The sequence below is a fragment of the Arvicola amphibius genome, chromosome 5, assembly GCF_903992535.2.
Source record: "Arvicola amphibius chromosome 5, mArvAmp1.2, whole genome shotgun sequence".
Taxonomy (NCBI): domain Eukaryota; kingdom Metazoa; phylum Chordata; class Mammalia; order Rodentia; family Cricetidae; genus Arvicola; species Arvicola amphibius.
In genome coordinates, this window is record NC_052051.1 from 47593911 (window position 1) to 47606023 (window position 12113).

General features: G+C 49.2%; 1 protein-coding gene across 5 annotated transcripts in view; it reads right to left on the reverse strand.

Moving 5' to 3' along the window:
* Window positions 1–4259: 4259 nt before the first annotated feature.
* Window positions 4260–12113, reverse strand: part of Bcl2l11 (BCL2 like 11) — a 36678-nt gene continuing 28824 nt past the window's right edge. For all 5 annotated transcript variants that reach the window (XM_038331122.1, XM_038331118.1, XM_038331119.1 and 2 more), the window contains one exon: window positions 4260–5953. In XM_038331122.1, the coding sequence (XP_038187050.1) occupies window positions 5852–5953 (102 nt within the window). In that variant the 3' untranslated portion in view covers window positions 4260–5851. The remainder of the gene's footprint in view (window positions 5954–12113) is intronic.

Below are 12113 nucleotides of genomic sequence, written 5' to 3' on the forward strand. Positions count from 1 at the left end.
AACAGCTGTTTCCTTAACCAAACCTTAGGAAATACATGCTTAATACATGCACGTGTTTTATTCATGTTTGTGTGTGTGTGTGTGTGCGTGTGTGAGGGGGACTTGAGGCCAGAAAAGAGCATGAGATCCCTTGTAAATGGATTTACAGATGGTGGCAAGCCGCTGGTCATGGGTGCTGGGAAGCAAACAGGAAGTACTCTTGACTGCTGCACCATCTCCTCAGGTCCAAATCTATGTTTTATTGTAGGTAAATTTTATCTTGAATGATAATTATTAAAAAGAAAAGAGTGGCATGTATGTTAAATATTTAGGAAGAAGTTTACGGATGACTATGACTTACTTTGAAATAAGCAAAAAAGAGAAAAATGCCAGTAGATGCTTTCATACAACCGTAGCAAAACGTTCCGAGTTCCGTAACAGCAGCCACGTTATGTGGGCGCTGTCAAATCCTGTGTGTGGCCTTTCCTACACACTTGAGGTTTCTCACAGTAAGATGAAGAGAGAAAAGAAGCAGTGGACTGAAGGATTATTATGCATAACAAGGTGATCATCGAAAGGAAAATGAAACAAATGACTAAAAATAAGACCACTCCCTTCAGACAAAACGGCAATGCCAACAGGGCCTGGTGCCATCAGAGCTGTGAACAGCAAAGTCTAATTTAAACCAGGAAGGCCATTGTCTCCTCACACACCAGGCAGGTGCTGGCACGTCACTTGACTGAGCTTCCGAGGGTGAGCATGCACTCTTGATGGCTGCTGCTGGGGAGCCAGGCCCTGGAGCGCTGCTCTGGGTATCCAGTGCAGTAGTCAGGGTGAAATGGAATCACTCTAGAAAGATCTACGACCTGTTACTGGGTAATGGATGTAGTTACCGGTATTTATGCAAAATGCCTAGGTAAGTACACATGCCCACACCCACAGTGCAGGAAAAAAAGGGGGGGGGGCTCTGGAAAAATGCAAGCTTCTACCTGGATGATCGAGGGTGGCATCCCAGACAATCTGCTTTGCCACAGGTTGATGGATTTTACAAAGCCCCACATTTGTGTTCTTGTTTAATTAGCAGCATGAATGGATCCCTGGCTCAAACTGTTCAGCAGCAACTTCAGAACCAAATAGGCAGAGTCTGAACTCGTTCACACGGACCTTACAACTTGTAGCCCCCCAACGCTTCAGTGTCTCTTGCTCTTCCTAATTTAGTGGATACCCCAAGATCCCAGAGATTAGCAGTTCTGTGAGGTGACCAGAAAACAGCCCGCTCCTGATCTACCTCTTCCTCCCAAGTACCGAGTCATGGCTGACTCCGTGGGCAGGAGGTTCCGCCATCCACTTCAAACCCGCACGACCCGGTTTGCTTTAACTATACCACACAGACTCGTTTTCAAGCACCAAGCTATAAGACCTCCACACAGCTGACTGTCAGGAGGCAGGTGTCAGGAGGCAGGTGTGTACGACTACACTTACCCTCAGTCATTGGCCGTCTTTAGAAAAACAAATCAAGCGGTTCACAGAAGCTAGTTGCAAGTTTTATTTATATAAAATTCATTAGGAACATAAAAGATTGAGTTTCTTAAAAAAATCTGCAGTTATTTACAGCAGTATTGCACAAGTACAGTGGCAATTACCCTGTCAAAATTCATCAGTGCAAAACATAAAGGAAGCCAGGGAAACTGCAATACAAATGCTACATACGCTGGGTCCTTGGACGCGTTAGTGACGGGGCACTATACACAAACATCAGTGCTATTTATTAAAGGATACCTGACAGATTTGGATACAGTAACCAGAGGTCAAAGAACCTAGACATCAAAACCTATTTGAACTATTACATTTTTGAATTCCCAAATAAAAGCAGTCAAGTACTTGGCTGGGAGCTTGAGGGTACTTTGTGCAAGGCTGTTTGGGAAGGGTTCCCCCCTGATTTAGCGACACGTGTGGACACAACCCGCACACACGCTGTGCCGAGCGGACACACACAGGCACCAGGCTAAATCAGCAGGGAGGACAGAGCCATCTACATGAAGTCACAAGCCCCTAGGGCTTCAGTGAGCACTTCTATCTTGACGCACAGGCCAGTGGGAACCCCGATCTCTTCTTGAGGGAAACGGGGAGCTGGAGGAAGGGCATGGACCTGCAGAAGCTGGCTGGACTAATGCAGTGACCAGGAGGAGGGAGCTGAATGGGTTAGCTCATTTCAGTCCACACACCTCAACACAGGAACCACACAGCAGGTGGGGACAGGAGCCAGCAAGAGTCCTGGTGAGACCGGAGGTCTTGGCAAATTCTCTAGAACAGGTCCCTATCCAGGACAGCCACACAGCAGCACCTCAAGAGGTGGCAGAATTAGATTTCTCTCAACACTGAGCTGTCGAAGATACTCTTTCAATTAAAAAAAAAATCTTTCCCACCTGCTGATAATACTTCTCTAAAGATATGGCCAGCTTACTGGCAAGTCTGTTTTTCTCAAAAGCCAGCTACTTTACAACAAATGGGTTTGATGGGTATTTTTTTTTTTAAGAGTCCAGTCTTCCAGCCTACCACATCTAGGGATTCTCATTGGGCAGCAAAAATACTAATTTCATCAGAAAGGTGGCAGAATCCAAGAACTAAATGCCAGGAGCCAAAATGGAGGCCACCTTGGGAGAGCGGACCCAGTCACCCCCCACTCAGGAGCTGAAGCAATTGACGGGACGGTAGGGGTGTGGGGGACAGGGATGTCAACACTTTCAAGGACTTAAGACATTAAATAAGCAGAAAATAAATATACAACGTTTTTACAAGTTACAGCATTATGAAACAGTAGGGCACATTACACAGAAAAAGAACCTGCACTATTTACAATCCTTAATTCTGAGAGGTTTAGAAAAACAGTGATTTTTTTTACACTCATTTATGCCGTACAAAATTTTACAAAGAAAGGTAAAGGAAACGCAATTGCACACAGACATCTGGCTCAGTTGATGAACAAAACACGACCTTCCTAATCTAATAAATAGTCAACATATGTACAACACTGAGAGACAGGAGGATGTGTACAGTATCCATGACAGACTCGAATGAAGAGATTCTAAAATGATTTTTCAGCCTCCCCGTCCCCCACCCCCAAATTCATCAACTTGTTTTTGGGAAGGAAATCTGAAAAATTACTCAGGAAGTCATTTTGTGTGTTTATTGCATCTTGGGGTGAAGTCACAGGACTTCACCTTTTTACAAACCTCACTTGGGGAGGCTGTCAAGGCACAAACCCGCATTATGTATTCACACACACACACACACACACACACACACACACACACACACTCACAGAAAGAGAGAGAGAGAGACAGAGAGACAGAGGAGGGGGGATCTAGTTCTATTAAAAATGTGAGAATGACAGATAATAATAATAAAATAAAAATTAAGTACAAGGGTCTACCCACAGCAGGCAGACATACTTTCTAACTTGCATTTTAATAAACAGATACAGTACAGGGACATCCAGTCATGTCTGAGTTCCGGGTGCCGCATCCTGTTCTTGAATACTTCTACAATTCATAGAATCTTTTATTTCCCCATGAGCTGCTTGGATGCCCAGCCCCAGGCTGGAGGCCAAGGGGACAGAGGTAAGCATGCTTGAAGGGCCACACATGCCACTGGCACCTGGCTCTGGGAGCCTTCTGCATCTGCCCAGGAGGTACCACAGAGTCACGGGATTGAGACAGTCAAGTGCTCCAGCCGGAGAGACTGGCACATGAGCATGGCAGTCCTAGGAGACGAGCGGCCCAGAACCAAGTATGTCTTTGGTGTGTGTGTGTGTGTGTGTGTGTGTGTGTGCGCGCGCGCAGAAGAACCATGGTTGCACTCTTAATACGACCTTTTAAGAGTGGGCTATATAGGAACCCTCGACTAGGCTCAACGCATGAGGAGCGCTAACACAAACTATTAAAAATCTAAGGAATCTGGGAAAGAAATGGTTTTAAAAGAAAAGACTATTTGGAATCAAATGATCCTAATCTAGAAGTAAAAGCATATAGGCAACACACAAACACACACACACACACACACACAGGAACGTAGGAAAGAATGGATTTCTCTACTTTATAACGTAAAAACACTGGCCCTATACAGGGCAAAAAGCAGTCATTGGCACTGCTGACTTGCTTGGAAACACACACTTCTCTAAGCAAGCTGCCTGGTGACTGATATTTTCACAAGAGGGCTCCCAGTGCCCCCGCCCCTCTGATGGTTTTCCCTCCCAGTCCCCCCCCCCCCCGCCCCTCTGATGGTTTTCCCTCTGTCCTTTTTCTGTGTCCTCCTCCCTGGTTATCCGTGCTGTTTGCTTTGGGAGGTGCTGGGGATGGAAGCCAGGTCCTCTACATGTGGTGGGGAAGTGCTCCTTCCCCAGGCTGTACACCTCCAGTCCTGCCTGCTCCTGAAATGGCTGACCAATGTGTGGCCTTCTGGGGCACATGATCCTAAGGGGCAGGTACCAAGAGAGAGCACCCCCCACCCCGGACACAAAATGGAGAAGAAAGTAGTCAGTCATCTTTTGGAAGACCAAAAAGCACGTTTCACCTGGTGTAATGGAGGTTTCCTATATACAGTGACTGGTGAAGCAGAGCCAGTCTTTATCTCAAGGTGGGTTAAAGGAATGGGGATGGAGTTCAGGTGTCATGGGCCAGGCGGGATGAGCAGGGCTAAGTGCCAAGTAGCATGGAAAATGAATACCTGAGCCCCTTGCTTCCTAAAGGACCTGGCCAATCCCCAAAAGTGTGGGCTCTCACCCACCTGGTACATGCAAGGCAGAGCCTATGACTGCAGCAAAACCTGCAACCAAGAGCTAACAGCTTCAGCAAGTGTTGCAAGTCTGCATTCTCTCAGGATGTAAGAGACAAACAAACCCACCCCGAAGAAGTGAAGTGACAAGAGCCCTTCTCACGAGTCAGCTTGATCGATGGGGCTGGGAACAATCCGGGCAGCCCCTAGCCCTTGCTGACCCAAAGACATGGCCTCATGAGAACACCCTGGGCCAAACCTGTGCGTCAGTGTGGAGACAGACTGAGGAGGAGGAGATGAGGGAAAACACAGAACGTGTGAAATTTTGCCACAGAAGCAACTGAGCTAAGGAGGTATTTACAAAATGGGGGTGGCACACCAAAACTGACCCTTGGCCACTTTCATCCTTACCATTTCGTAAGAACTGTTTTGGTAGTGACAATCAAAAAAGAAACTCAAAGAAGCCATGGCAGAGGGGAGAGGGGAAACACCATACTCTCCCCGTTTAAAAAGTCTGTACACAGTAATCTCCAAAAATAAACTAAGACAGCCTTCTAAAGCGGCCGGCTCAGTTCCTACTGCAGGTTTACAGAATCCTCTGAGAGTAGGCAACAGGTTCTTAGAATTTCAATATAAAAATCATCCACAAGTTGGCTAAAGAGTTTTCATGTTTTTTTCTGAAAAAAAAAAAAAAAAAACCCACCAGAAAAACCCCCAAACAAAAAACGAACAACAACAAAAAAAAAACCCAAATGGTTATCAAAGAAAGTAGGTTGGAAAAACAAAGGAACACACTGCATGTAAACACCTTCCCCGCATGGTGACTCTCCTCCAAAGACCCAGGCTCTGGACACTAGACGAGAAGAACCCTCCCTGTTTACATTCACACAAACGTCTCCTGGAAATCCTGCCATGTGGTGACACACAGAAGGGTGACGTTCACATCGACACAGGGCAGTGTGTCGTCCACCCGCAGCACCTCTCTGGGATAGAGCCACCGGCTGCATCGTCACAGCGCCGAGAGACCAAAGTGCTGGGGTTCTGGCGGTCTGAACAAGAGCAATGTCCACGTTTTTATCCTGGCAGCGGGAAGATCCTGTCAATGCCTTCTCCATACTAGACGGAGGATGAATCGTAACAGTTGTAAAATAACCATTTGAGGGTGGTGAGCGTGCTCCTCGGCCTCTGGGTAGTTATTTACCTGCAAAAATACAAGCGGAGTTCTTGGTTACTCCCTAGCAATCTGGAGAGCGCGCATTTAAAGCAAGACAAGCATCCCATCTGAGTGGCAGGGGAACTCCATTCCATCTGTCCCACCAAGGGGACAAGGTGACCTTACAGAGTACAAGCATACCAAATGAGTTGTCCATCACTGGGAAAATACAACAAACAGAATACCATCAAACTACTCCAAAGGCATCCTGGAACTACAAACCTTCACGCGGGAGCTGAACAAGAGCCACGGCAGCTCTCTGGTGTTGGTGTCTTGGGAGACGTGGCCGAGGATGGGGGAGGGCAGAGAAAAACAAAGGATGAACTTGGGTCCCTATACTACCAGCCACATTCACTGGCAGTCAGACATGCTCAGACTCCCTCAGAGGCGGGCTCCGGTAGCTGTAATTGGCTTGAGAAAGCAGTGATTTGGGGGGTAATTTGCTCTAAGAAGCTAAATAAAGTGGAATAGTGACGGCCTTTGGCTGCACTGAAGCATAAACAGTGACCCAAGGGGCTGCCACTGTCGCAGACAAGGGGCTGCTGAGTCAACCTCGCCATCCCACACCAGGCCTGGGAAGGAAAGGGCAATGAAGAGCAAAGCCTGGTCGATTGTGACACACATAGGTCTGTGACTCTCTAAAGACGGTTCAGAAGGAAGCCTCGGACTGACGTGAAGAATTCCGAGTCCCTTGTGCCCTTCCAGAGTGTCCGCATGGGGATCTAACTCATCTCATTGGAGAACAAAAGGCAAGGGAAGACATTTGCCTCAGTGCCATGGGCCACAACCTGGTTCAAATTCAAGTCTGAAGCAGGCCCCACTGGTTTCCTTAGCGACTAACCCACAAACAGGACCTGGCTGCGTGGCCGCCACAGTACCTCCCTCCCGCCCCCCCCCTTCACTAGGGTGGGAAGTGCTCCTAAAGACTGTCTGGAAATGACCATGAATCACACCGGGCCAGTCTGTCCCCTCTCAGACTCCAAAGATCCCAGCAGACACCAGCTGCGAGGGGAGCTCCCCTCTCCCCTCTGTTTACATAGCTCTCAGGCTCAAGGGGCCAGGGCATTTCCCCTTTTCTTTCCATAACAAGATGGGAGGAAATCGGCTTTATGTCAGCGATTCCTGTGGAGGAGCTCCCGTGACCACAGGCTGCGATTTTATCAGCTCTGCACACAAGATTGCTTTGTTTTGATTTAACTTTCAAAATTACTTTGCTCCTTCGGTGTGAGAATAACTCGGCTTGGGAAGGTGCTTTGGTGAGGACGAATAGTAACAGGGCTGAAAGAGACTGATTCAAAATAGAACCGCAACTCACTAAGACAAAGAGAGCAGGCTCCACGACTGACTAAGCCATCAGTCCAAGGTGGGAAGACTCAAACGGGCCTGTTGTCACCGAGGCCCTCAGTGGAACCTGACACAGGATGACTGGGTAGCTACAGTAAACACGCCAAGAATGGCTTGCCCAAGGGATGGGCCTCAACTGCTTACACTTGGCAAGCTTCAAATTCTTGTCCTGGTAGCATCTGGGGAGGTACCGACTGGCTCGCCATGTGAGGATGACAGGTGGCCCGTGGTGGCTGTGGTCTAGGCTAATGAGAAGACACGCACAGAGGACACAGAAAATCAAGCCAGGTGGCACTGATGGGGGAATGCAGGAAATTTTGGCAAAGGAAGACCTGGTCCCCAGGGGTGGGGGTGGTGTGCTGCCCTCTCGGGCCCGTGGTGTGACAGCGCGGCACGCGCCTTTAGCAAGTGAACAATTGCTTTTGGACAACATTCAATGGAGGAAGCCATTAGTACTGAGTCAGAGCACCATGCCAGTCCAGAAATCCCCCGACAGCTGGCACGGTGGCTGGAGCTGCTCCTCTGGCCCGGCACATGTGGCCCACACAACAGAAAACAGCTGGAGGATGGGTGGCGCTAACAGACACCAGCTTCAGCAGGTGTGCCTCCGCCTGAGCCCGGTGGAGCTAACGCGTGGCAGGAGATTTGAGAGCTGAAGCAGAATGAAGACAAGAAGCCAGGACTTAATGCTTAGGAAAAGGGCTCCCGAGAAGGAGCTCCTTGTGACACACACATGGGGACCCAAGGCTGAGCCTGAGCTTCAGTTTTCGTCTGGTTTAAGGGTCAGGAGAGTTGAAAGGATCACGCTCCTTCCCGCCACCCACACCCACAGGAGAGCGCCTGGTCGGGACACGTTCAGGTCAATCCATCATTTGCGGTGGGGGTGGGGGGTCGAGGGGGGCCCTTAACTAAATGTCAGTGTACAGGGGAGAAATCACCTGAATGCTGCAAGGCCCCTCACAACTTAACGCAGAACTAGAAAGACAAGAGAACAAGCAAAGGACTAAGGGCATCAGGTCTGTCTTCCTCGGCTGCAGCTTTTAGCAGAGCCACCTTCTGGCCTGGGTCCAGCGGGTCTGCAACAGTGGCTCACACTCGGGCACTCCCAGGCCCATCTGTGTACCGAGGGTATACAGTCCTGGACCGCGCCTATGCCACCCGGTAGAAAACAGAGTGCTTTTCCCGATTACAACCACTTGAAACAGAAAATAGAGTACAAGAAGGAAGGATACCCTGCCTCCCTCCTGGCAACCCCTCTATATGGGCCACAGTGTCCCCCAACTTCTTAGCCTGCAGTCCTGGCCCCAGCACCTCAGAAAGTGGCTGCCTATGGAGACAGGGCCTTCAGCAAGGTGATTAAGATGAGCTCACTGGTGGGGGGTGGGCAAGGTGTGACTACAGAGACTGAGACATAGACAGTATGTGGCGACATGGAGACAGAGCGTGAACAGGTCAGAGACAGGTGTGTGGAGACACCAGGGCTGCTGAGACTGAGGCTGGACTTGTGGGCCCCAGAACTGAGGCGGAATTAACTCCTGTTCTTTACAGCACCCTGTCTGCGGCAAACCTTTCAGCTATTGAACGATCATTCTCAGCCCTTCGCCCTTAAAGTGGGAACACTTCTTTAGAGGAAAGCTTAGCAACTGTTTCAGACTAAGTCACAAAGAAGCTTGGGAGATCAGTCACGCGGACGCAGGTGGGTGAAGGGGTTACTTAAAAGGCTTCAGAGACAAGCAGGCTCTAAGGTGCTAAGATGGCCTTGGGGACAGAAGAATCACCCATTGCCACTGCTAAATGAAATGACAGGCCTTTAAGTCTTCGAAACATCATGGGGCCAGGGTGGCTCTCCTCAAGGTAAAACTGGCTGGAAGTAGCAGGACAAGAGGTGGCAGGGCCAGGGCAGATACCCTGGATCCCATACCTTCCTAGAAGGCACATGTCACCTAGGGCCACATATTCAAGCTCCCAGAATAGAGAGTAATGATTACTGGCATGCCAGAGACAGGACAGAAGTTCAGAGGTAACTCTAGAGTCAACACAGCATTGCCTCCAAGTGGGACCTGTCATTGCTCAAGGTCACCTCCCTTTCAGCTCAAAGGAGGTTTCAGAGTGGGCTTGTGGAGTGGGAGTAGAGATCCTCCGAGTTATTGCAGCAACTCAGCTCAGACTTCTGCTGGAATAGGGTTCAAATGCCAATCTCTACTTCAGAGCCCACGCTCAGCATAACACCACGCAGACAGCAGACTGGAGGGGGCTTAGAGTGACAACCACATCACAATAAAATTAAAGGTTGATGGAGATGTAAAATCACAGCGAGGAGACACTGTGAGACAGACCGAGGGATCTGTGATAACATAACCACACTTTAAAGTCATGTTTCCTGGCAGTCAAGGTAACGGGGGTAAAACACAATGGTATTGGGGCTGGAAAGACGGCTCAGTGGTTAAGAGCCCTTAGTGCTCTTCTTGTGGACCTGGGTTCTCTGCACCCTCATCAGATGGCTCATAATTGCTCTGAAGTCCAGTCACAGGGGCTCCAACGCCCTCTGTCCACTGAGGGTGCCTGCACATACATGATACACATAAACTCATGCACACATACACATAAGTAAACGATGAATAAACCCTCTTAAGAATTGACAGTACCCTATCCCAAGTGCATCCCAAGATAGGCACCCTTTAGCACTCTGAGAAACAAAGGAATTTGACAAGTTGGAAGAGTGTGTCATATAGAATGTCCACACTGGAAGGCTCCAGATGTCCTAATCTTCTAACAGGTTTATTTATATGTACGCAGCAATCCATAGGAAACCCAATTTTGCACTAGGAAGGACTCTGGTAGTCTCCACCGGCAGTTCTGGCTCCAAAGAATGCTACACCATGTCCTCCTGGATGGTGCAATGCTCCCCCTCCCCGCCACTCAGAGCCATCCAGGAGGCTGAGGGGACCCAGAACACAGCTGTACCACTTTTATGGGATTCTAATCCAGCCATCTAAACAATGTTTACTAAAGCAGCCAGGAGGCCTTCGCCCCTCTCCGACTTCAGACAGACTCTGCTGAGATCCATGCCCACTGCTGCCCTCAGGCCGGACGACTGCTGCCGAGAGGCCACATTCACTCTCCATTTGTCACTAAGGGAACAAGTGCATTTAAACAGCCCGGGTCTGATAGCTTAGTGACCGCAATAGCTGGAGAGAAGACACAAGAGGGACTAGGACAATGCGAGGTGACCTCTGAACACTAGGGGAACAAATGTGCCCCCATCCCCAGACTCCCACCCTGCAAGCAAGCGGAGCTCTCACGATCTTTCGTGACCACGCTGGCTTGAAAGTCACAGACAGGCTGCAAACGCTTTCACAAACCATACGTGTATTCTATCTATCTTTTCCTATGGACCATATGACAGAAACTGTTAAAAGTGAAGGTCTTTTACGAGGACACAGAAACACTCCACAGGCTTAATCGCAGTGGGGGCTACCTATCTAGCCATCCTGGCAATATGACACACACATCTACTTGATGGGGATCCTGCTCTATCGCCAGTCAAACACGGTTCATGATTGCTAATATGTCTCCTGGGAGAGAGACAGGGGCAAAACACTCAATTCAGAGCAGGAACACGCTGTTCTGAAATGCTAAGTGGGATGAAACACACTTTAACCACAACCCAGACCTCCTGCTTTGGTTCAGCGAGGTGAAGTCTAGCAAGGGGTGATGCAACAGCCTTATTATTTTTATGTGTCTGCAGAAGGGCCAAACGTTCCTTTCTTTGCATCTTCATTTCCTCCTCCAGAGATAAAAAAATACCCTGCAAACCTGGCTGAAGTTCCCCTCCAGGCACCTGCATCTCCTCTTAGCTACACGTTCATGGCTCACCGTCCCACAACTGCTGGGTGGCCCTGCAGGTGTAGCACCTGCCCGGCCGACGGATTCCTCACACGTGGGGGAGAGCAACGCAAGGATGTCTAGCCCAACACCCAGCCAGCCATCTGAACACACCTCAGTGCCTCAATCTCCTCTCACATTTGCGTACACCCGGACAGATGCTGCTGGCGCCTGTAGGGTCGAGCGCATCTGCCTCAAAACCACGTCCAAAGCCTCTGCGGGCAGCCGGGTGGACAGAGTTCCTGGCAATACTCAACGTGACACAGAAAGGAGTGGCAATGGCACCCAAGTTCTCTAGCACCCAACACCCAACATCTGACATCAGAGTGGACCCATGCCCCTTGGCGGGGTGCATTTGCTTATGAGCCAAACTGTCCCCAGTAGTTTCAGGGGCCTTTCTTATTCAGAGAAGCAGCACAACACTCTGAAATGAATCTAGCCCAAACTCCTTCACTTGCCTCAAAGGAGAAACCGAGGCACCCACCTCCTCCAGTCATAGAACAGAAACGGTGTGGCCCAGGTCATGTGTGTGAGCACAGCCTAAAATCAAAATGCCAAACCGCTTCTTCCAACTACAAGGGGAACACATGTATGCAATTGCGTCTCAAACCTCCAAGTGACTGCTTTTGCTCCAATAGACCTGCTTATCTGTAAATTCCTGTGACTAACGTGTGAAGCAAGCAACCCATCCCCATGCTTCTGTGAGTCAGGCTGAGTGTGGATTTTACATTTGCTATTCATGTCTTTAATGGTGCTTTTCACAACAGACTAAGAAAGCAGCTTATCTTGTTAGACTTCAGTTTTCAATTAATGAAGGCCTCTGGAGAACATGGCCCGAGGCCATCCATCTCTGGTTAGTCTCATCCAAGCAAGCTATAATTTAGGCCTCTCCCTTGTCGGTGGTTTATAGGACCACCTT